The 25,420-nt window shown below is 35.9% G+C and overlaps 1 protein-coding gene across 7 annotated transcripts in view; it reads right to left on the bottom strand.

The window, feature by feature from the left end:
* KIAA0586 (KIAA0586 ortholog) overlaps window positions 1-25,030 on the bottom strand; it is a 106,557-nt gene extending 81,527 nt beyond the window's left edge. Inside the window, exons 1-15 of one of the 7 annotated variants that reach the window (XM_027111376.1) lie at window positions 24,804-25,030; window positions 24,189-24,470; window positions 23,228-23,298; window positions 21,454-21,523; window positions 20,450-20,519; window positions 15,141-15,315; window positions 14,187-14,408; window positions 11,450-11,603; window positions 10,033-10,200; window positions 8,684-8,807; window positions 4,622-4,754; window positions 3,798-4,015; window positions 3,322-3,394; window positions 1,657-1,884; window positions 517-691 (exon numbers count right to left, since the gene is read on the bottom strand). In XM_027111376.1, the coding sequence (XP_026967177.1) occupies window positions 517-691; window positions 1,657-1,884; window positions 3,322-3,394; window positions 3,798-4,015; window positions 4,622-4,754; window positions 8,684-8,807; window positions 10,033-10,200; window positions 11,450-11,603; window positions 14,187-14,408; window positions 15,141-15,315; window positions 20,450-20,519; window positions 21,454-21,523; window positions 23,228-23,298; window positions 24,189-24,444 (2,137 nt within the window). In that variant the 5' untranslated portion in view covers window positions 24,445-24,470; window positions 24,804-25,030. Of the gene's footprint in view, window positions 1-516; window positions 692-1,656; window positions 1,885-3,321; window positions 3,395-3,797; window positions 4,016-4,621; window positions 4,755-8,683; window positions 8,808-10,032; window positions 10,201-11,449; window positions 11,604-14,186; window positions 14,409-15,140; window positions 15,316-20,449; window positions 20,520-21,453; window positions 21,524-22,743; window positions 22,852-23,227; window positions 23,299-24,188 lie in introns of those variants that run through there. The other 6 variants (XM_027111373.1, XM_027111375.1, XM_027111377.1 and 3 more) reach the window with 6 other exon arrangements.
* Window positions 25,031-25,420: the final 390 nt, after the last annotated feature.

Below are 25,420 nucleotides of genomic sequence, written 5' to 3'. Positions count from 1 at the left end.
TGGTTGAGAGTCTGCCTGCCAATGCAGGGGACGCGGGTTCGTGCCCCTGTCCGGGAGGATCCCACATGCCGCAGAGCGGCTGGGCCCATGAGCCATGGCCGCTGGGCCTGCGCATCCGGAGCCTGTGCCCCGCAACAGGAGAGGCCACAGCAGTGAGAGGCCCACGTACCGCAAAAAGAAAGAAAAAAAAAAAAAAAAAAAAGAATGTGATGGAGTAAGCTTTGCAAGGAAATGTCTACGTTCCCTAGATTATAATTTAAATTGCTTAAAAGTCATCATCTCATAAATTTTATCATGCTTTATCTGAAGATACCATCTAATCCTATTTTTTCCCCACTGATCCTATCTTGAATCTGGTCTATTTTTCCCTACTTTCCTAAAAGGAAATGTTTCCATCCCTAAGCATTACATAATTTGAACAGTATTTGTAAGTAAGAAAAAGCAAAAATTAAACTTTACATATTAAATCAATACCACAAAAAATGAGTTTTATCACCAAAAACTGAGGTTCCTTACCTTTAACTTGTTCTATTACTTTTGGTCTCTGTGGTCTGGACGTAGGAGATGGAGAATTAAATCTCAGATATGGTCCTTTTTTAAGAGTGCTGCGATGACCCTGATAAACTGGTTTTCCATAGATTTGTAACATATAATCCTTGTCTTGTACCACTGTGGTTGCTTTCAAAAACCCCTAAGTACACAAAGTTATTCAACTCACCAGCAAAATAGTCATCAAACACTTATCTCATTTTTCTAAAAACTCCTTTTGCCAGCTTAAGTACTATATTAAGAATGATCAGGTCAGGAAAGTCCTCTATGTTGAATGGCTCTTAAAGTCTTGAGATAGTTCTCAAACTACAGTTGTAAAGTTTTCCAAAGCATAAAAATTAAATACAAAAATCATCCACCCAAAAAACATGAAGGTTCTTACACTACTAAGCATATTATCAGCACCAAAAAGTAAGCTTAAATACATTTTACATATGAAAGTAATAACTGTCAAGTACAGTAAAATAACATAAATCAAGTCTTTAAATAATTTCCTACATTCCTGATCTCACCTTCAATCATAATCTAAATGCCACAGAAAGGTAGAATTTATTGAGCATCTATTAAGTACTTAGTACTGAATTAATCAGATGCTTTATGAACCTGCCCAACAATCCATGTTTGGCATTAACAAAGTTACCGCTTAGTTAGAACAGCCAAAAAATTCCCTCTAGGATCTAGTACCATGCCTCCCGATCACTAGGCACTAAACAGACATTTGTTAAACTGAAAAATTAACAAACTAAAATTGATACACACACACACACACACACATATACAACATACAAAGATGAAATACAATTTTGAATACCATGAACTAGAGGATCTAATTTTTGGACTAGATGATCTCTAGATATACCTGCTGTAACTGAAATACTGTGATTATAAGTGTGAGATGTCAGAAGGAAGGAACTGTGTACTTTGTGCAGTGATTTCTACATTATGGATATCCAAAACTCTAAATATCAATAGTTTAAAGATGGTTTTACATTTGTATAGTCATTCATATTTTTAAAACATTTTCACAGTCATTTCATTATTTATGTCTTTAAAAAATGATCAATTATAATGCAACATTTACATCACAAAACCAGATTAGGATCTTACCTCTTTTCTCTCTTTCTGTAAGCTTGAAGCAGGCATGCTCCTTGTAGGTGGATTTCTAATTTGCTCCTCTTTTTGTTTTTGAGAATGTTTTCTTGGAATTACAGAGTTGTTTACCATTTTGTCTTGTGTGTTGGTTTTAATATCTTTACTCATGTTCTGAACTCTCTTGGTCCTTTGGTTCTTCTGATCAAATCTCTTTTGTTCATAATCTTTTCTTGCCAGTTCATCCTTAACATAACCAAAATTAAAATTACTTAAAATCTATCCAAGTAGTAATGCTTTCACATCAAAACTACTAGAATTCATTTTCTGCTGCTATAGAAATATAATTTAGCAGTTTTAAAGGCTTTATAAGTAAATGATATTGGTTTACATATGAATAAAAATTCTTTTTAGAATAAACGAAAAATTTAAAAGACTGGTGTTTTATGGAGCAGAGGGAATGAGAAATAGTAGATGATGTTCAGGGATAAGAGGGCAACTTTTCATTATAAAGCTTTTTACACTTCTTGATGTTTAAACCATATGAATATAGTAACTGTTCCAAAAATTAAATTAAAAAATAAGTTTCCAAAAAGTAAACAATTTTGTAATAAAACGCTGAGATTTATTTATAAATTAAAGTTACTTGTAGGTTTAAACAAGCATATTTTGCATGAAATCCACAGTTATAGAGTGACATATATTGCTAGTCGTCTGCAGAACTAGATATGAACTCCAAGTCTTCTGACGCTTAGCTCACTTTTTTTCTGGCGCATTACATAGCAGTTAATATAAATTCTTTATAACCACATTAAAGATATATATTCTTAAAACAACAGTGTTTAAATGTGTATATTAGGGAATCCCCTGGCGGTCCAGTGGTTCAGACTCTGTGCTTTCACTGCTGAGGCCCCAGGTTCGATCCCACAAGCTACACAGTGAGGCCAAAAAACCCCCCAAAAACAAGAAAGAAACAAAAATAAATCCCCCAAACCAAAAAAACTAACACTTCATCTTCTACCACTGTGAGTACGTAGATACACACATCTTACAGTCAGGAAAAAACACTTTGCATCCCAAGGTAAAAATGAGTTACCCTGTCTAGTTTTGCTTCTTCAAATACATAGAATTTTAAGAATTTCCTTTAAATTACTGACCCCTTGATAAAAACAACTGTCGTGGATTTTTGCAATGCTAATGTCTGAAGATACACCATGAGCTTTGTGGAGGTGAGAAAGTGGCAGTTTTTCCAGCTGGAACTGACTTCTCTAAACTTAGTAACCTTAAAAATCTTGTGGAGTATTTTCCTTTTAAGTAACTTTGATGTTTTTACTTTGGTAAGCCAATGCTTCTAAATCTGCTGTCTTTTTTTTTAAAGGATCCTTTTTTGTAAGTATACTTCCTTCTTTTCTAAATGCTTTTGCTAAATTTTCTTTCAAATCACTCATATTTTAGTTATTATCCACAATTTTCCAGTTAACAGCCATAATATAATTTATGAGACAAAGCACATGTTAAGTAAAATGAAACTTATTACTAAGTAAGTATAAAGGGTGAGAGAGTGAAATTAAGAATTATCAGTGGACTTAAAAGGAATATTTTGAGAATATGTATGATACTTGTAAATTGTAATAAATGTTATCTCCTAAGAATTCAATTAATTCTTTTTTTTCCAATACCTACTTGAATTTCTGCAGAAATAGTTTTAATCCAGTTATCTACTGCCTTTCTGATTCGAATCTTCTCTGACACCTCTCTACAAAACAGAAAAAAGAATTTTCTTAAATTAACATTAAAGGTCCTAAGAATAGATCTCTTACCTAGTTTTGAATCTATTGTGTAGCCCAATATCCTTCATCTGAAAATGAAAAACCAATGTTATTAGTTTCATCGAATGTTTGAAAAGCACATGTAGATCCCAGAAGAAATGTACCAAGGAGAGGAAAAAACAGGGAAAATTAACATCTGTGAAAAATAATAGCAACATGTACATACCCAAATTCCAACTTTATAATAAGTCCACATGTCAAAGGCAATGAAGAACATTTTCTAAACATTAAAACACACTAAAACAAAATGAAGCACTTAGAAAAAAAATATGAGAGCCTGTAAACTGGCAGTTTCATAAAAAACCTTGGGATGCCAACATCCTGTCCTACCTGTTGGTAGATAGAGCATTGATAAATGAATACATGGCAGCTCCATCCTTTGCACGAATAATAGCTTCCAGGTTTTCTTCAAGTACTTTTTTATTGTTTTGTACTCCTCTCAAAATCTTCTCAGCATCTTTCAATATGGATCTCGTATTGGTTATTTGAAGCTTAGTGGAATTCTGTGGAAGATCAGCAACCCCTGACACAATGTGAGATTCTTTTGGCTTAAAGGATAAAAAGGCAAGAATGTTAATATGTAAAACTCATATTAATATTTTAATCCAAATAAGAGCTATTACTATAGTTTGGGACATATACTATGCCAATATAGTCTAAGGAATCAATTTGTCAAATTGAAGAGCTATAAAAGAATACTTGGCAACTAAAGTTTCTTTCCATTTAGAAGCACTAATGTGAATGTTCAGTGAAATGGGGCTGGGAAGCCCACAGCAGTTCGGTGGCCAACAAAAGCTCTATCTGGTGAAGAAAGCTAAAACAAAATAAGAGCAAGTTGGCTCTAGGTAGGCAGAGCAGACAATGTGAACTGGATAAACGAGGGCCATTCACAGTTCCCTTCCGCCTTCCTTCCTCTCCAACAGAAGCTGGAGAGCTACAGGTTGCCATGTGGCTCAGTCTTAGCCAAGGAGCAGTAAGTAGAAATCATTTGATGAGGGCTTTTGGAAAAGTTTTGTAAGGGGAACAGGCTGGGCTGACATGTCTTTCCATGCTTTGTCTTCATCATTCCTCTTGCTTTCTGTCTTGATAACTTTATTTCTTCGTAATTTTTACCTTTACTAATCATTAATTTTAGTATCTTGTTCCCACCTTACCTGGAGTATGCCATTTGTTTCATTCCTCTTTTGGCCAAGATCATGAAGAATATCATCAGACTTCTGCACAGTCACTTTAGCTGTTCCTAGTTCTTCATAGGAAGGAAATTTCTGAGTGGATAGAGGGTCAATGCTGTAAAAGATTTAAAATTAAAGTTTTCTAAATTGTCATAAGTTCAGTAAACAGTTGATTATATAAATCTTTGATACATTCTTAGTTATATGAATTCTAAATGAGTCTTATTAAAATTGTACAACAGAATTAATCAGTTATGTGATTAAACATATGAAACACCAAAAATTACAAGAAACAAGATTACTCTGGCCAGACTGGTTTAGGAATAGTAGAAAAAGAGCAGGAAAAAGCTAACGTGCAAAAGCACTTCTGGAATGGTGGAGTAAGAATCTCTAAAAATCTACTCCTGTTAAGAGTAAAGAGAACACTAGCAAAAATGGTCAAATCAGCTTTTGCAGAATGCTGGAAATTAAACAAAAGCTTGCAACAACCCAAGGAATATTTAAGTAAGAAAATGGCTGACAAGAACAGCAAGCTCTATGGCATTTTTAACTTGCCCTATTCCCAGAGCCCTTTCCCCAACTCTGTGGTAGCTTTGAACATCAACAGACTCGGGAATTCCCTGGTGGTCCAGTGGGTAAGACTCCATGTTCCCAATGCAGGGGGCCCGGGTTCAATCCCACATGTATGCCACAGCTAAGAAGTCTGCATGCTGCAACTAAGAAGCCTGCATGCAGTAACTAAAAAGGCCGCAAGAAAGATCCCACGTGCCACAACTAAGACCCAGCACAGCCAAAATAAATAAATAAATAGAACATTTTTTAAAAAAAGAAAACCAACAGCCTCACAACCACTAAAAAGTCAGAACGAGTTTGGAGCCCCTCAAAAAGTCCCTTCTCAGGGTTTCTCCTTAGACCTGACTCAGACTTATCTCACTGAGAAATCCCATCCCCAGGTCATTCTTCGAAAACAGTGCCAATTGTTCAACATCTTAGCTGCCTGAGGGGGTCATGCCAGTTGAGGCAAACAAGAGGGTAAACAATAAACCAAAAATTGGGGGAATGAGATGTCCATGGTGGAGTTCTGAAAAGCTCCAACACGTTACTGGGGATCTAGAAGGTCATGTGCACGTACAGGGCTATGTGCATGCAAAAGAATGACCTAAAAAGGGCCTAATCTTTCACATCTGACTGATCATGGGCTCTGCGCGAGTAGGAAGTTAAGGTTAAGACAGACTTATAAACTGCTGGAGCACTGAAGGTATGCCCCAACATGTAGATACACACACACACACACACACACACACACACACACACACACACACAGCCCCTTGCAAAGACAGGGAGACTTATTCATTCAAAGCAGATAAGGAAATCTCCTTCCAATCATTAGCAGACTTAGCTAACCAAATAGAAACTTGCTACACATGATAAAGAATTAAAATTACAGAATTAGTCCAGGAAAATCACTTAACAAACAGCAACAACATGAACAACAACAATCAGCAATACCAACAAACGCTGGTTGGGGGTGGCAGTTGTTGGAAGAATCTGATTTCCAGAACTGGCACATTAAAATGTCTAATTTTCAACAAAAATGTTGTGAGACACAAAGAAACAGGAAAGTATAACTCAGACACAGGAAAAAGCATAGTCAGTAGAAACTGTCCTTGAGGAAGCCCAAATATTGGACTTACTAGAAAAAGAACATAAATGAGCTACTACAATTAAAAGAAAGTATAAGAATGAAGTCTCAGGAACTCCCTGGTGGTCCACTGGTTAGGACTCCGTGCTTTCACTGCCGAGGGCCTGGGTTCAACCCCTGCTCAGGGAACTAAGATCCTGCAAGCTGCACGACACGGCCAAAAAGGAACCTAAAAGAATGAAGTCTCATCAAAGAATATCAATAAAGATAAAAACTATTTTTAAAAAAATAGAAATTCTGAGAGTTGAAAAATACAATAACTGAAATGTAACATTCAGTAGACGGGCTAAACAGCATATTCAAATTGGCAAAAGAAAGAATCAGCAAATTTAAAGATAGATTAATTGAAATTATCCAGTTTGAGGAACAGAAGAAAAAAAGAATGAAAAAAATTAAAAGTCTCAGAGACCTGTGGAACATCATCAAGCATACAACATAGCCCTTGGAGAGAAAAAAAAGGTCATGTGCACTATTTAACTGTGTAAAGAAATAACGGCCAAAAACTTCCCCAATTTAATGAGTATTAATCCACTCATCCAAGAAGATCAACAAAATCTAAGGAAGATAAACTCAAAGAGAGCCACACTTAGCTACATCATAGTCAAATTGTCAAAAGCCTAAGACACAGGGAGAATCCTGAAAGCAGCAAGAGAAAAATAACTAATTATATACAGTTTCCTCAGGAAGATTAACAGCTTACTTCTCATCAGAAATCATGAGGTCTAGAAGGCAGTGAGATGACATATTCACAGCACTAAAAGAAAAAGAGTGTCAACCAAAAATTCTACATCTGGCAAAACTACCCTTCAAAGGTAGAAATTAAGACATTCCTAGATAAACAAAACCGAGAGAATTCATCACCAGCAGACCTACTCTACAGTAAATACTAAAAAGAGTCCCTCAAAGTGAAATAAAAGGACACCACAAACTAACTCAAATCCATGTGAAGAAACAAAGAGTACTGGTAAAAGTTAACTACATAGGTAAATATAAAAGACAGTATTAAATTATTTTTGTTTATAACTCTTTTCTTCTATCGGATTTAAAAGACAACTGCATAAAGCAATAATTATCAAGCTGTATAGACAAACTTATAATGCAAGAAGACATAATTTGTATGACAATAATAGCAGAAAGAAAGGGGGAGGGAATCAATCTATATCAGAGCAAAGTTTTTGAATCCTATAGAAATTAAATTGGTATTAATCCTAACTAGATCATTTTAAATTAAGATGTTAATTGTAATTCCTAGGGCAACCACTGAGAAAATAACTCAGAAAATATAGTAAAAGAAGCAACAAGGGAATGAAAATCTTATACTAGAATATATCTATTTAATTAAAAAAAAGACATTATGGAGGAATAGTGGAATAAAAAAAGACCTAAGATATAAAAAAACATATAACAACATGACAGACATAAATCTTACTTTATCAGTAATTACATTAAATGTAATGGACTAAAATTGTAATGTCTTCTTATGAGATTATGCAAAATGTGACACGTTTAGTTTTTATTATTGTAGTTTTCATGACATTCAAAAAAAATTATAGTGGCTTAGATTTACTTGACTTTTTAAAAACTCTTTATAATGTAAAGTTTCAAACATACACAAAAGTAGAAAGAATAGTATAATGACCTCTATATACCTTTATTCAACTACAAAAATAACTAACTTATGGCTATTCTCATTTCATTTATACTTCCAACCCAGTTTTCCCCACCCTGCAATGGATTTTTTTAAATTAATTTATTTTATTTTTATTTTTTTATTTTTGGCTGTGTTGGGTCTTCGTTGCTGTATGCGGGCTTTCTCCAGTTGGGGTGAGCAGGGGCTACTCTTCGTTGCGGTGGACCGGCTTCTCATTGTGGTGGCTTCTCTTGTTGCAGAGCACGGGCTTCTAGGTGCTCAGGCTTCAGTAGTTGTGACTTGCAGATTCTAGAGCGCAGACTCAGTAGTTGTGGTGCACGGGCTTAGTTGCTCCACGGCAAGTGGGACCTTCCCGGACCAGGGCTCGAACCCATGTCCCCTGTGTTGGCAGGTGGATTCTTAACCACTGTGCCACCAGGGAAGCCCCTGCAATGGATTATTATTGAAGCAAATCCCAGATATCATTTCATCAGAAATGAACAGTAAATAATCCACAGTTTGAGAAAATTAGATGTATTCATAACTATATTATAGAAAAGAGGAAAGATCTATTAGCAGAAGAAAACAGTAACTAAATCTAAGACAATTTTTAAAAGCAATGTTTTAAATTCACTAAAATTTCTAAAGAAATTTTAAAAATATAAACAAAGCTCTTTTCAATGTAGCTTTTATTCCAATCTCTTGTTTTTACCTGTTTCTCCTCTCAGGATTCCATCCTATTTTTGATCTAGTTAGTAAGTTTTTGTCTGAAGATTCACTTATTCTTGTCAAAGAATCATAGCTATTCAAAATTTGTTCCAATAGTCCTACATTTTCTACAATAGAAGAAATACAATATCATTTTTCAAGTACTAATTCATTTCTCTTTTATATACTATCTCACATATATTTGTACTAAATTAGTTTCATGTGGTGATGACCTACTCAATTTACAATGTAGACTACACATACATTCATCAATAAAACTAAATATTTATAACTCAAGGAAACTATACTGGTAAAATTTTAGGCCTGAATTTATTTCCATCACAGAAAAAAGGAATTTGAACGAGAAGTAACATCATCACAAAGCCCAGTAAACTGTAACTTTTTTTTTTTTTTTTTTTTTTGCGGTACGCAGGCCTCTCACTGCTGTGGCCCCTCCCGCTGCGGAGCACAGGCTCCAGACACACAGGCTCAGCGGCCATGGCCTATGGGCCCAGCCGCTCCGCGGCATGTGGGATCCTCCCGGACCGAGGCACGAACCCGTGTCCCCTGCATCGGCAGGTGGACTCTCAACCGCTGCGCCACCAGGGAAGCCCTGTAACTATTTTTATAAACAGTGAAAGGGAGATTTAACTATTTCTTCACAACAACTATTGGTTGAATCCTCCTTTTAGCCTCATCTTTAATGAGACTACATAACAAACTTTTTTTTTTTTTTGGTGAGGTTAGTTTATTAATTAAAGATTTTATTATCTTTTAAATTCCTTAAGATTCTTTAAATGTGTCCAAGACAAGACTGGAATGCATTTAAATGACTCCAAAAATGAAAGCTTATATTTAACATTTTTACTTACTTTTACTAGAAAGGCTATATTTTAAGTGTCTATAACAAATTATTATTTCCTGTCACTTATAAAGGTTATTAGCACTTTTTCCAATTGAACACAATAATAAATGTTAAAATTCTCTGAGTTTTAGTATTTAATTCACACTTAAAAACAATATAAGTAAACATGATAATCAACCTTACCTTCTATAAAGCATTATTTTTTATTTATTAATAACAAATTTTTTTCATTAAAGGTTTAAGTAATAACATGTTGAAGATAGTCAGAACAATTATAAAGGTATATCTCCAACTCCTTCTACAAAGAACCTAAAGAAGCTTGATTTGCCCAGAAAGTATCATTTAAATACAAATATTAAAAATAGAGATCCTACTTCAGTTACTACAAGGCACATTAGAGAATTATAAATCATGAGTGTGGAAATCTGTTCCTAATTTGAGATGGGTCTAATAAAAGTAGTGGGTGCTAATTATAATTGCTTTATTACCTGTATGATGTGATATCTCCATATTTTCTTTTTTATCCGTAGGATTTTCCCTCTTTGATATTTTATCATCCTTTGAAACAGGTACAGGAGCAAATCTGCGGGGTGCTGGTGTCTCCAAAGGAGATTTCTGTTTATCAAAATTGGTATCTTCAACCTCTATTGAAGGTGCTTCAATAGAAAATAAAGAAAATAATAAATTTAACTTACTTTTTAAAAACGTTTAAATTGTAATATTACTCTTCCCCATATTTTAAAAATAAAACAAAAATCATATAGGATACTCAAATTATTAACAAATATATAGAAATAAGTTCATCCTCACTAGAATCAGAAGAATACAAACTATAAACACTTTATACTTATACCTAATAAATAAGAAAAAAATATGACAATATTCAGTGCTATTCAAGTTGTGGTGAAAAATGGCATAGCCAGACACTGCTCGTGGCAATGAAAACTGGTAAGACCATCTGGTGCTAAGTATAGCAAGTCTTAAAATTTTTATATACTTTGATCTAGAGAGATCCCACTTTAGAGTACAAAATACATTAGACAACTATGAACGGTGAGCGTGGAAACCTGAGTTCCGGCTGTAGCTCTGACACTTTCACTCTCAAGCCAGGTGACCTTGAGCAGGCAGTCATAACCTTTCTGGGCTTCATCTTCCTCCCTTTACAACTTAAAAACTGATTCACATCACTTCACAAAAGTTTTGTAAGACCCACTCATTTGGGGGAAACGTAAAGCACCTTGCAAGTATAAGGAACCTTTAACATGTCTGTAATCCAACAATGTTCTAACAAATCAAATGTCAGGAATATTGTACTCCATGGATCTGTATATCATTAAAGGGATAGGCCCTTGATTTTCATTAGTTCATTATTCAAATATCAATAATTTGGAGATACATTTATTGATATAGTTTAAATTCCAAAGGATTAACACAAATAAGCTATGTATTCCTTTGTTTTTATAAAGAGATTTTTAAAATTCCATTAAAATAGACTTGCATTACTAACTCTTTGAAAATATTTAGAAATAGTTTCTAATTGTACTCAGATGGTTTCTCCCCTGACAGAATCAAGAAAACAGCAAATATCCAGTTTGTCAGAAAATTGGTGAATTGATGACAAGCATTTTTGATGCTAGATAAGTAAAATTTTTCTAAATTTATATAGAAGTGCTTCTGACAATTTATGAAAGTTATTAATTAAAACCATTAAGTAGAACATGATCCATAACTTGACTGAACAAGTTTCAAAATAATCTAAAACTTACCTGACCTAAAAAAAAACCAAAACCTAATTTTATAAAACAAAGAGTCTCTCACAACCTTGTAAGTAAGTTTTCAGCTTATATACTGCAAAGAACATTCATAGCTGGCATTTTTTATTCATAGAAAACTACATATTTTTACCTTGTTTGGAAGCAAAGGTGTTATGTGAAGATAGATTACTGCTACCAAAATTCAAATGGTCTGGTTTTACAGAATACTTTTCCACTGCTCTAGAAGGGGGCACAGTAACGGGCTGAAAACTACTAGTCTTGAGTGCAGCACTAATGAAGTGAGTCTAGAAAACATAAAATTACTTTGTTAATTTCAAATATCATTTGAAAGAGTTAGATGACAAAATACTTTGAATTTATTAGAAGACTTGAAAACAATCTATTAGATTTAATAAACAATGAAAATACATACATTACATGCAAATATCTACTGCAGCAGCAATGCCACTGGAAGCATATAATAGCACTTGGGTTAAGTCTGGCTCTGCAGTGTGGCCCTGATCATTTAATTTATTCTAAACCTCCGTTTCTTCCTTTCCACCTCAGAGATGGCTCAAGAGACACTGAAGCAGGGTAGGAGAGGACCAGGAAGAAGGGACCCTAGCCCTAGACCTCTACTTAAACCAGAGAATTTAAAACCAAAACATCTCATCTTTTATATCCTGGATGGTAAGATTTTATTTTAATTAATGGTTTAAAAACCATTGACAGAAAGCACTCAAATAAAATAGTAGCCGCGCATAGTAGCAGCAGTAATTTATGCATTTACGTATAAATGGAAACTATAGTGACAACACAGTTTTAACACTATTAAAACATCTGAAATGTGTAAGTATCTTAACTAATAAAACGGATTTTAAAAGAGTTTTATGCTAGACAAAGAAAAACCGAAAAGATTTATAGTTTTACAGAATTCTTAAAAGTGTGTTGAGATCACTCTTCAAAAAGAATTTCATTTCATTAAGCCTTAACTGAACTACTAAAATACTCACTGAAAGTTCAATTTTCTCTGTAGTTATAGGCTTTATAAATAAGATGTCTGAATTAGCAAAGATTCCATTCTTCCAAAATCAGAAAGTTAATAAATTATGCGTTTATTTATGGAAGGATAAATGAATGGCAGGCACCTAGCACTACCTTAAAAAAACTCAATGTGCTTTTCAAATGTGTCTTCTCATTCTATCCTGAACCAAAAATATTTTCTAGGTAAAGAAATCAAGGCTCAGAGAAGCAAAGTTACCTGTAGACTGGGGACCAGCACTCTGATAGGCCCACTCCTAGCCTCTCCAGATGACATGCTGCATACTCAATTTTAGCAATGTATGGAGTACTTAGTAAAACTTTATTTTATATGCCCATAATCATTCCAATAAAAATAATATCTTAATCCCATGAAAATTTCAAGACAAGCTCTATTAGGAAGTCTTGAAAATAATAGGACATTAGCGTTCACTCTGTGATCTTATATTGAGCTATGATAAGCTTATTTTTATATATTCTTCTGAATGTTATATTTTAATTTTATTTTTAAAAGTTTTTAAACTGCATACTAAGTAGGGAAAAAAAGTAAATTAAAACCAATGCAGGGCTTCCTTGGTGGCGCAGTGGTTACGAATCTGCCTGCAGGGGCTTCCCTGGTGGCGCAGTGGTTGAGAGTCCGCCTGCCGATGCAGGGGACACGGGTTCGTGCCCCGGTGCGGGAGGATCCCGCAAGCCGCGGAGCGGCTGGGCCCGTGAGCCATGGCCGCTGGGCCTGCGCGTCCGGAGCCTGTGCTCTGCAATGGGAGAGGCCACAACAGTGAGAGGCCCGTGTACCCCAAAAAAAAAAAAAAAAAAAAAAAAAAAGAATCTGCCTGCAAATGCAGGGGACATGGGTTTGAGCCCTGGTCCGGGAAGATCCCACATGCCATGGAGCAACTAAGCCCATGCACCACAACTACTGAGTCTGAGATCTAGAGCCCGCGTGCCACAACTACTGAGCCCACGTGCCACAACTACTGAAGCCCACGTGCCTAGAGCCTGTGCTCCACAACAAGAGAAGCCACTGCAATGAGAAGCCCGTGCACCGCAACGGAGAGTAGCCCCAGCTCGCCGCAACTAGAGAAAGCCCGCGCCCAGCAACAAAGACCCAACACAGCCAAAAATAAATAAATAAAATAAATAAATTTATTTTAAAAAACCCAATGCATTTACGATGCTGGTCATTCACTCATTCAAAAAGAAAGTATACTGAGTACCTGAGTGCTGCGTAGTATCCCAGGACTTAGAAATTCCAAAATAAATAAGAAACTATACTATCAGCTCTCTGTGAGGATAATTCTTCTTTTTATAATAGCCCAGTGCCTCATATTCAAAAGGCATAAGAATATTCATTCTTTTTAATTAAGTAAATGTAGAAGCAAATAAGTATACTAGGTGGTTCTCATCCAAGGGTGTGCAACAGAATCATTAGAGAGCTTTCAAGGATTCCCAGACCCCATCTGAGACCTGCTGTCTCAGACTTTCTGAGAGGTACAAGCACGTGTATATTTATAAAGCTCTCCAAGTGAGTCTGATGCACATTCCCAGGCTAAGAGCCACTGACGTAAACAAAAAACTGCAATGCAATAAATGCCCTTTAAAAACGCCGTCAACGGAAATACCACAAAAGAAGGAAAAGCCAACTATAAGGAGAGGTCTCACAGAGCTAGACGTCTGAACTAGAACATGCAGAGTTACCCCATAGAGGAAAAGAATTCTGAACAAAAGCAAATCATTATTTAAGAACTAAAACTGTTACAATCTCCTGAGCTATTGCAATAATCAATGAATATTAGCTTAGAGATCCACGTGATAAAAGGTCATGGAATGTGTAATCCCTTTATTACCTGAATATCTATTTGTTGTTGCTGCAGTTTTTCAAGATGCCTAATGTACTGCTCCATAAACACATTCATTTGCTTTCCATGATCACGGCAGTGTAGTTTCTCATGTTTATTCTGAATGGTTGTCTGCTGCTCTGTAACGCGTTGTAGCTGTTTATCAGTCTCCTGTAACTTATTGAGTAATTCTGTAACAGTATTGACCTTTGATTCCAACTCACTCTGCACCTAAAACAGTAAAAATATCCAAAGATATCAAAAATATGCTCAATTACTAGAAAGATTATATAAAGTGACTGGTATTGAGAAATTATCAAACCAAATTTCTGATGATTTTATGCCTTTATTTTTAGAATCACAGAAATAAAAGGCAGAAGATAGTTATCCTTAAGTAGATCTTTTCTCTCATAAAAAATAACAAATTTGTCACATACAATTTTTATTTCTTAAGTGGAAATTAAATACTTAATGGAAATTAAAAATACTTAAATGGAAATTAAAAAGAAGGAAATAGCAAAACAAAGTAGCTTTCGATACTTCACTAATCTGAGGCTGAGTTAGGTCAGCAGTCCTGGCTCTCCCCCTATTGGCTCTAAGACCTTAATGCTGACTCTGACCTGTTTCTCATTTTTCCCATTTACAAACTAAGGGGTTTGGCATAGATGGTCTGTATGGTCCCTTCTAGCTCTAAAATAAGGATGACCAAACATCCCAAGTACCCAGGACTGAGGGGTTCCCAAGATGATATTTTTCAGTGCTAAAACTAAGAAAGTCCAGGATTTTCTAGAACTAACACAGGGATGAGAGATAAATCTCACAACTTTTGAGAAATAATTCACAACTACAGACAGCAATATCCCTAGCCAATGGCTGGACACAACAATTACAGAATCAGTTTCTAATAAACATTTTTACATTTTACAAAGTAGTAATGACTAATCTGGGAAGAAACAGATATACTTTTATCAGTGGAGCTGCTGTTGCAATGGCGGCAGCAGTTGCTGCAGCCACAGTTGCAGCTGAATCAATTCCACTGGGTGAAGTTCTACTCTCCTGAATAATAGGGTCCTTTTCTGCGCTGGCATCTTCTAAAAGCTGTACCTTTACCTCCTTAAAGACAGGCATGCTTTGAGCTCTGTAAATAAAAAAGGAATAAAATCTATTCAGTAACCTCTACTGAACCATTAGAAGAAATACCTACAAGTGGTAATCTGCTGCAGGTGAGTTTTCTTGATTTTTTTAATTTAAATCCCTATTTTTCACTATCAGCATCTTATTAGTCATTTGGTTAATGAAATCTATTAAGGCTCAGGTCACTACACACTAAAGAAATAAAAAGGTAATTCCTTGAAGGCACTGATATTTCAGAAAATATGACTTATGCATGTGGAAAAGACATGGGCACAATTACAATGATTTATAGTCAAGAAGTACAAATTTATAACATGCAGAAAAGGCTCTAAGAATTTAGGTATCAAGTTTTACTCCCAAAGTAAGACAACCCAAGAGGGATCGTTAAAACTGCTGAAAAGAATTTTTAAAATTCTAACTCATTTAGATTTAATAAATGTCACCTAGTTTATTAAAATGGGCACAAAATACACTACTAAGCAGTCTGGATTAAAAATGAGTCCAGAAAATAGATACATATTCACAGTAAGGCATTTAACTAAACACCTAAAAAAAAAAAAAAAAGACTGGTCAATTTTGTGCTGTATTTGGCCTAAAAGAAATCAATGAAAGAAAACACTGACAAAACTGAAGACTCCCTAAGGTAAGTCTAAGTAAAATCAACAGGAATGAGCTCCATCTCCAGCTGCTGAATTTCCACCCTTTGATTTTTCCTTTTATTTTTTTTGCGGTACGCGGGCCTCTCACTGTTGCGGCCTCTCCCGTTGCGGAGCACAGGCTCCGGATGCGCAGGCTCAGCGGCCATGGCTCACGGGCCCAGTCGCTCCGCGGCATGTGGGATCTTCGCGGACTGGGGCACGAACCCGTGTCCCCTGCATCAGCAGGCAGACTCTCAACCACTGAGCCACCAGGGAAGACCCCCATCCTTTGATTTTTGAAGAAGGCCACAGAGCTCTTAAACTTACTCCTCATTGATGTTGCCTCATTTCTATTAAGAGCATCATTTTTCTCTCATTCTCAAAATTTTGAAGTTAACTTCTCTGTCCTCGTTTACCTTCTCATGCCCAACTGAGTCATCAGGTTTTGTCAATTATTTCATCACAATTGCAGGACTAGTGTCATGGAATTATGGAGGTAGGGGGAACCCAGTAGCCCATCTTTCCTAATTTTCACATCAAGAAACTGAGGTCCATAGAGGTAATGGGATTTACTTGATCACGTCACAGAACTAGTAAGTAGCTGAGTTAGGACCAGTTCCCAGAGATCGTCCCATAACACCAAGCTTTCTCTCTCAAACAGCACTTCTCCCTTCAGACTTCTGCTCTAGTACAAACCATCATCTCTAGCCAACTATTTCATTCTTCCCATTTCTAATTGCTTAAAAACTCTCCACACACATTTTCCCACCATTCAAAAATCTAAAATCATTCCTTATAGACAACTGAATAGGCTACTTTCCTGTTTGGCCTTCCACACACTCCATCCTCTGGCCCTGCCCTATACACACTGCACTTTTCCTCCCAAAACCACCTCTTCCTGAGTCACACTGCTCTCACTGACTATGCCATGCCACTCCCACAGCTGACTCCATGCTTTTTCTCACTCTCTCAACCTTCTTCACCTAACTTACTCTATCCTTCTAAAGATACAACAAAAGCCTTACCTTTTTCAATAAGCCTGCTCTCATAAAATTTCCTCTTGATCTTTCCATTCATTAATTACTTTTGCATTTACTTCCTATACCACACAACTGAGGCTTGACAGTCAGCCATCCTATGGTTTAAATGTCTGTACAGAACAGTTTAACAATGTATTGAATGTTTCCTCTCACAGCTCTAATCATGCATTCCTCCATATATCTACCTATTCTCTCCCCAGCCAAGCTCTAAGCAACCTGGGGTGGGGGGCCGGGGACTTCTTTTATACCAAACAGCAACTAAGAAAGAGCACATAGTAGGTGCTCAATATATATTTAGCTGAGTGGTGTACTAAGAAAATGTAATTCAGATAATCTGTATCTTTTAGAATTTCTGTCTGAAGTCTGAATGTGATTTACCCTTTAAGATCTTTCATTCTACTTTAATACATTAAATTGACCAACAAGAAAAATAACATTATAAGGCTAGACATCAACTTTACAGGCTTTAAAATTTTATTTTTTCCAATTATCAAATTAATAAATGCTCAATGTAGCAAATGAGCTTCTAAGTGTAAAGAACTAGAAAAAATGCACATAACTCTCCCATTCAGAAGAAACTGTTTCCTTCTAGTCTTTTTCTAGAACTTTCTTCTTTATTCCTAAATCCTCTGAATCTGGCATCTATCCCAATGCTACACTGAAACTGCTCTTACCAAGGCCATTAATACCTCGTCTTGCTCAATTCAATGGACACTTTTCAGTCCTTATCTTTCTTTACCTCTGAGCAGCTATCAAACTTAGAACCTCATTTCCCTTGGTTTTGTTAAGACCATACTCTCTTACACCTCTGGATAAACTTTCTGAGTAACATTTAGAAGCCACATTGCTTTCTTTGTACATCTCTTAAAGGTCTGGTTTTCTCAGAGCCCTACCCTATGCCATCTCTTTTCACTCTCACACTCCCACCGAGTCACTTCAATCACTTCCAGAGCTTAGACTACTATCTACATACAGATGACTTATGGATTTCTAGCTTAGACCCCTTTTGTAAATTTGACCTTTATATTCAATTTCCTATCAGACATTTTTCACCTGGATGTCTCATAGGTACCTCAAACCCCTGCTTACATCTAAAATGAAATTTATTCCCCCAAGGCTTCCATTTCTTAATGAATACTACTACTGACTATGCATTTATACAAGCTAAAAATCTAGGATCCATCCTTAGCTCCTTCCTCACTCTCACATCTAAGCAGCAGTTCCTGTCAATTCTATCTCCAGATCATCTTCCAAACCTGTGTACTCCTCTACAGCCCAGCATGATTCCCACCCTCACATTCCACCACTCCCCAATGTACTCAGGACCAATCTAATTCATCTCTTTAAAAGATTCCTGAAAAATTCACAGTCAACTGGTTTCCTGGACTCCAGTCCAGTCCTCTTCCAATCATTTTTTCATAACTACCTGAGTGAGCCTTTTAAGAAAAATATATCACGCTTTAAAACTTTTAAATGATTTGCTGTTTCTCTTTAAGTCCAAACTTCTTTAAAGTAGTTTATAACCTCTCCAGCCACATGTAAGGACATTCTACCCTTGTTCTAGACACTCTGGACAGACTCTTCATTCCTCAAAGGCTCCAGCTGATTACCTTTTATCACAGCTTTACAGCATATTATAGTAGCAAATAGGGCAGATTTTCCATCATTCCATTTCTGTTTCTCCAAAATTAGCTATTCTCAACTGTGTGCATTCTAGATGTATGTATTCTTAACAGTATGTGTATATATTCTCAATTTGTGTGTCCTTCCAAGTAAATTTTAGAATCACTTTGCCAAATTCCATCCACCATTCTCAAAAAAAAAAAAATTCAAGTGACACTAACTACAGCAAAATCTCTCTTAACCCAGTATGAGAGTCATTTTATATTTCTGACTCAATTATTATTCTCTACATTGCAATGACCTTCTCAGAGGCCCTTCCTAGTTTTTTTGTTTTTTGCTTTTTAAAAAAAATTCTGTGCATCCATCCTGAAACGGGGAGAGATCTACTGTGAACAGATAAGAGGAGTAGTGTTCACAGTTACCTCTCACTGTCCACTTGTAGATAAACAACTTCTCCCTCTCAGATCTGAGAGTTCTGACTTGAAGGCAAGTTGATAAAGTCCCCATTACGGTTGCAAGCAGCCACTTCCACCTGGGGTCAGCTGGATGGAAATGGTAATCACTTTCTCTCCAAATGAGTCAGATGTAGTCTGCAATTTTTAGTTCAAGTATAGAATTTGGGAGACTGCACTACTCCCTCGTGCCCTTACTTTTGCCTTTTCTTATATATTTACAAATCCCAGAATGCAATTTACCATCCAAATTCTCCTCCTAACCACCATATCACATATTGGGAACTGGAGGCTGATCAAATGCAAAAAGGAAAAGCACCATTAAGCAAAACAACCAGTTGTGAAACTCTGGCTGGCTCAGATCACACCCTTGTAGTTTGGAGGTAATATTTATTTCATTAGTGTTTCCCAGAGTATAATATGTATACCATGGATAACTATAGGTGAAAAAGAATAAACTTTATCTTAATAGTTATATACTTATTTTCATTGTATTATTAGAAATACCAACTTTCCACTTATAGAAGTAATCTAAAATTTCCTTTTTGAATAAAATGAGAGTTCAAAAGTAAGTAAACATTTTTCCTATTTTCTAAGGGGTGTCCCAGGCTGCTCTGGTTTAGGAATAGAATACATTTAGCCTAAGAATATGTATCTCATTCCACCGCCACTAATGATAAAAAAAAAAAAAATCCTCCAGTGATATATTCTTTCATGTTTAGCATGGTGCTGTTGTCAGGGTTGGTTCTGTATTTCACTGGCATTAAAGATAAAGTTGGGAGGAAGCATTTGAATAGAGTAGTAGCCACATTCCCCTTCACTCCATCCAGATGCTAAGCTTGTCCCTTTCTCAAATCTTAATCAGAAAAAGTCTAAATGTCCTTTGATAGTAAGTAGTAAGTATTATATATTTGGAACTACTTGACTACTGCTATAAGCAGTATAGTGAGGTGACTAAGAGAGGACTCTAAAGACAGACTACCTGGGTTTGAATCCCAGCCCAGTGAATGCTTGCTAAATGACTTTGGGAAAATCAATCCCTCTCTACCTCAGTTTCCTTATCTATAAAATGGGGATTCTGTAAAATTGGGATAGTAATGGAATCTATTTCATTGGATTTTGAGAGAATTCAATGAGTTAATGCACATAAAGTGCTTAGAACAATACATCTTCAATAATAATAATAATAATTAACAGCCACTGAGTATTTTACACATGCCCAGCACCATGAAAAATGCTTTATACATATTATCACATATATATATTTCACACATTGGAGAAAAAAAAAACTTTTTCCTAGGTGCAAAGTATAAATAAAGCTGATTTTAGAGAACCATATAGAAACACAAGAAATGGCCCACCTATTTTCTGTAAATGAAACTTACTTTTGTTTTAAAACTGCTCTTAGAGCATCTTTCTGTCCCATAGTGTACTGAGAAATAAAGATGTCATTTGCTGCAAAATCAAAACACAAAAATATACTTTAGATTCCTGAAAATTTATTAAATTTTGATAAGCTACTCAAAGAAAAACTTTTTTAACTAAAAAAAATGTTTGGGGATTCAGCAATATGACCTTTCAATTTAAAAAGGTAAGGAACACATTAAATGACTGAGTAATAATAGTTATAACCCTAGACTGTAGGAAAAAAATTGTGTAAAAACACCTGGGGCCAAATGAGAGACATTTGTTCAAACTCTAACAATAAAACTGCTTAGATGAAAATAAAACCAACTACTTTTTAACTGTCATTAAATAAATTTTTTCAATGCATATTTTAATCTATTATCTTACCAAAGACTATACAAAACTTGAATTCAGCATGTATAAACAGGTATCAAATACCAAACCTATGCAATATGTTGGCAATAATAAAAGTATCCTTACTGTTACAAACCATTTTCTGGACTTTAGAGATTCCATTAGTAGCTTAATTTGGAAGGAAAAACTAATTAAAAATGAAAATAATAAGAAAAAACTGTAAGGCTGTTTAATGAATATCTGAAAAGAAAAATCAATGTCTAAAAATCTAAAATTCTATCCTTACCAAGGAAATTCTTACACGTTACAACATAAATGAACCATGAAGACATGCTAAGTGAAATAAGTCAGTCACCAAAGGACAAAAACTGTATGATTCCATATATATGAGGTATAGTGGAATTTATAGAGACAGAAAGTAGAATGGTGGGAGGGGGAATACAGTTAGTATTTGATGAGTACAGAGTTTCAGTTGGGGAAGATGAAAAGTTCTGGAGATGGACGGTGGTGATGGCTGCACAATATGAATATACCTAATGCTACAGAACTGTACACTTAAAAATGGTAAAGATGGTAAATTTTATGTTATGTATGTTTTACCAAAAAAAAATCAAATCTATCCTTTTACCTTTTTGTCTGTTGTTCTCTTCTGTTTTATCCAAAGGCAACACTTGCACTGCAACATCTTTAGAAAAATCCTTTAAGATATGAAAGGAAGAAATGAAAGGCTAAATAAACTTTTTGATTTATTATTTATCAATTACCATTTACTAGCCATGTGACTACTGTGCCCTGGGAGGACAGGACTGTGTGTTTTATATGCTTAATTCCCAGCACCACCATAATGCTTAGGTACCTTGAAGCTACTCAAAGATTTGTTGAATGAGTAACGAGCTGTCATCAAGTGAACGAATGGGTAAGTGAACAAGCAAGCAACTGCGACCTTGCAATTCAGATTCAAATCCTGATTTGGTACTCTCAGCAGAGCAACTTATGTAACATCTCAGTGGCTATAGTTAAATGTGAAAATGTGATTCACTGCGAATCAAATGAAGTTCGTAAGGATGGTCAACGCATGGCACAATATCACAAATTAATTACAGTATTCTTTGTCACTAAGCTATAATGTGGTCTCAGAAGACTTCACTATATAAGTGACATCTACTGGCAAATAGCTTTCTGCTCACATGTGTAACCCTAGACTTCGTTTCTAAGATTCTATTCAGTGCCAAGACACCATGACTTTTTAAGTACTAGGTTCAGTCAACATTGCTTCATCTTCCTTACACACACATTTTTTTTCCCTGCTAAATCATTAAAGGGAAAAGAGAAAATCATAAAAGAAAACTGATCCAAGCTATCTGCTGATAACAGGTGTTAACTTCCTAAAAATAGCCAATGAGGCTAACAATACAGTAGAATGTATCTGGGAAATTAATGTAAAGAACTCCCACAAATCCGTTACAAAAAGCACAGCACATAAATATGTAATTCACAAAAGAGTAAATACAGGTGGCAATATAAATGAAAAAAATTTCCCCTCCACTAATAATAAAAGAAATAGAAAATAAAACAATGAGATGCCTTTTTCACCTATCAAAATGGCAGGGTTTTTTTGGGTTTAATTTTAATGCTTCGTATAAATAAAGACGGGGAGAAATAACCCCACTAATTCTTACTCATGACCTTGCTGGAGAATATATATTGATACAGTTTTTCTGGAGGCAATTTAGAAACATTGCAAAAAAACGTGCATAATCTTTTATCTAATAATTTTACACCTAGAAATTAATACAAGGAAATGAGCTAGGATATATACCAGAATGTTCATCACCTGCTTGTTTATATTATAAAAAACGGGGAAAAAAACCTTAATGTCAAATGACAGGAATATGAACAAATAAACTTTGGTACATACATACACTGAAATTCTGTGAACCCATTAAAAGTTCCTAGGAAAGGCGCCTGGTGGCGCAGTGGTTGAGAGTCCGCCTGCCGATGCAGGGGACACGGGTTCGTGCCCCGGTCCGGGAAGATCCCACATGCCGCGGAGCGGCTGGGCCCATGAGCCATGGCCGCTGAGCCTGCGCGTCCGGAGCCTGTGCTCCGCGGCGGGAGAGGCCGCAGCGGTGACAGGCCCGCGTACCGCAAAAAAAAAGAAAAATAAAGTACACAAAAGGCTTCAGAATAGTTTGAATGATATATAATTTACACCTCATTTTTTTTTTATTATGTTGTTACGGCTGCTTTACCTTTACCTTACAGTTTGTAAAAACATTTCTTTGGTAAATGCAATTTAAATAAAAACAAGGTCTGTTGCTAATCAAACAAAATTTTAAAAAGCATTATTTGCCAATACTTAAAATTTTAACATGAGCATAATTAAGAATTCTTTTGCTTACACTTTCTGACACAGTGGGATTTTCTAATGGAGGCTGCTGATAATTTCTGGCAGAAGTTAAGTCTGATGAACCTAACAAAATAAAGGAATCAATTTTAGTGATTTTTAAATCAGGATGTAACCTTTTGAAACTGTACAGATATAATTCAAGAACTATAAACTCCATATTAATGCAATTAATTAAATTGGAAGCCACTCTTCATGCAAAAATCTTAAAATGTACTTAAATATATCCTGATGAAGTTTTTTACATCTGATATTTTGGAAAATAAGGGCTCAGAACTGACAATCAAATGAGATAAGTATAAAATGTTATAAAATATATCATTACACTATTGGATTTGGACAAACTATGGGTACAATCATTTGTCAGGAATAAAACATGCGCATGATATAAAAGCCTGATTTAACAGCAGGCCTATGTTATGCTGTACCCCTCAAAAGCAGCACTATAAAAGCTGCTTTATTCTTTTGTTTTTTGTGCTTATATTCATTAATTTGATTACCAGTGAAGTGGGTAAAACGTATGCTATCTTCACTTTCAGGGAGCTCCAGACAAGTGAATTGGGACATGGAAGCCATCAAAATGCAGAAATTGTGCTTTTCTACTATCCAAACAGAAGGTAAAAAGCCAGCACTACTGGTGAAAAGTAAGCACATCACACTAGCTGAGTGTGTCCATCACAGTTGTGGACAAGAACAGTGTGCCAAAAACACGCAAAGAAAATACAAAATGTTTTATTCATTCTATCTATTCAGTATTATTCGATGTAGACTGTGGGTACCTGGCCATTTTCCCAGGAAAAGGGGTCACTTTTCAAACGCCTGTACAAACTAGACATATATTTAGGAATTTAATCATCAAAAGTCCTCTAAATTTTGAAACACAAAAAACGAAATGAAAATAAAGACTAAAGATTTACAGAAGTGAAAACTGGTTGAAAATATTCGGAATCACATACCACATAACGTTCCATTCAAGCTCTTCCCAGTTCTAACAGGAAGACGTTTATTTGCAGACAACGCTGGAGGAACACGGCACAACTCATCTTTCAGCAAAGGCGAATTATCTCCCTGATTTGGAGAAATTACCTCACGAAGTCTCCTCGCTGGTATTTTAACCTTTTTTTTCTTTTCCGGGCTAAACTCAGAGCCTTTCATATTACTGGTAACAAAACTAGTCCCACAATTATGAACAGAATTTTCTTCTGGGTCCATTAAACTTCAGAACAAAATTTTCACCGCTTTGAGGATTTCGGGGGGGCAGGGGTAGGGGAGAAGAAATAAAGTGGGAGTATGATAAAGAAAACGTGAATTTCAAGTGATTTTGAAACATGCAGTCATCAACTTTTAAATAAAACGTCTAAAGAGACTATGCACAAAGCTAGAAATTTCAATTTGGTATTTAATCCAGGTTTAGAGACGACTAGAACATATTTACCCATTAATCCCACTCAGTCTATTAATGCACCATGCCAATTAATCTGAAAGTGAGGATGACAAGAGAATGACCGCATAAGCAATAATTACAATAACAGAGCACTCCCCAGCCGGAGAGATGGCAGTGCAAAACCTACCAGATGTGGAGGCGGAGTTAAAATTTGAGAAGAGGGAGTCAAGCAGGTAAAACCGAAATGCTATTTTTTTCAAAATCACCCACATAAGAAGCTTAACAGCTTTCTTCAGCCAAAGAGTCTTACACACCCCTCCAGAAGCAACCATCAGACACCTAAATTCACCCCTCTGCGTCTTCCGAACCCTCGGCAACAGCGGAGTCACGGGTCTAAGCTGACAACAGCTTCAGTTAGCCGCGGGTCAACACCTACTTCCCTTTAAACCTGCCCTTCAGACACAACACGCATGCGCGCCATGAAATCGTCCAACCAAAAAGCTAAACGCTCTCCGGTACTCTTCCATCCCTCTCCGGGTGGAAACAAACACCCAACATAAAAGGCTTAAAACGGGTGTGAATTTTTTGTTTTATTAAAGGCAGTACATTGCCCCACAAGGCTTAAAACATTGAATAACACTCGGGAGTTTCATCCAAGACCTGAAGAGCGCCCAACGTAGATGACAATACCAATCTTGTTTATTAGGGACTGTTTACAGGGTAGCTCCCGCAGACCGTTAGGGACGCGAGATTAAGTAAATTAGTTTTACAAAAAGTTTCTACAGATTCGTGTTGATATTGAAG

The sequence above is a fragment of the Aethalodelphis obliquidens genome, unplaced genomic scaffold (genome assembly GCF_003676395.1).
Source record: "Aethalodelphis obliquidens isolate GAN/ISIS:26980383/991018 unplaced genomic scaffold, ASM367639v1 scaffold10, whole genome shotgun sequence".
NCBI classification, from domain to species: domain Eukaryota; kingdom Metazoa; phylum Chordata; class Mammalia; order Artiodactyla; family Delphinidae; genus Aethalodelphis; species Aethalodelphis obliquidens.
Note: the sequence above shows the minus strand (reverse complement) of the source record. Positions and strands in the feature narration are given on the sequence as shown.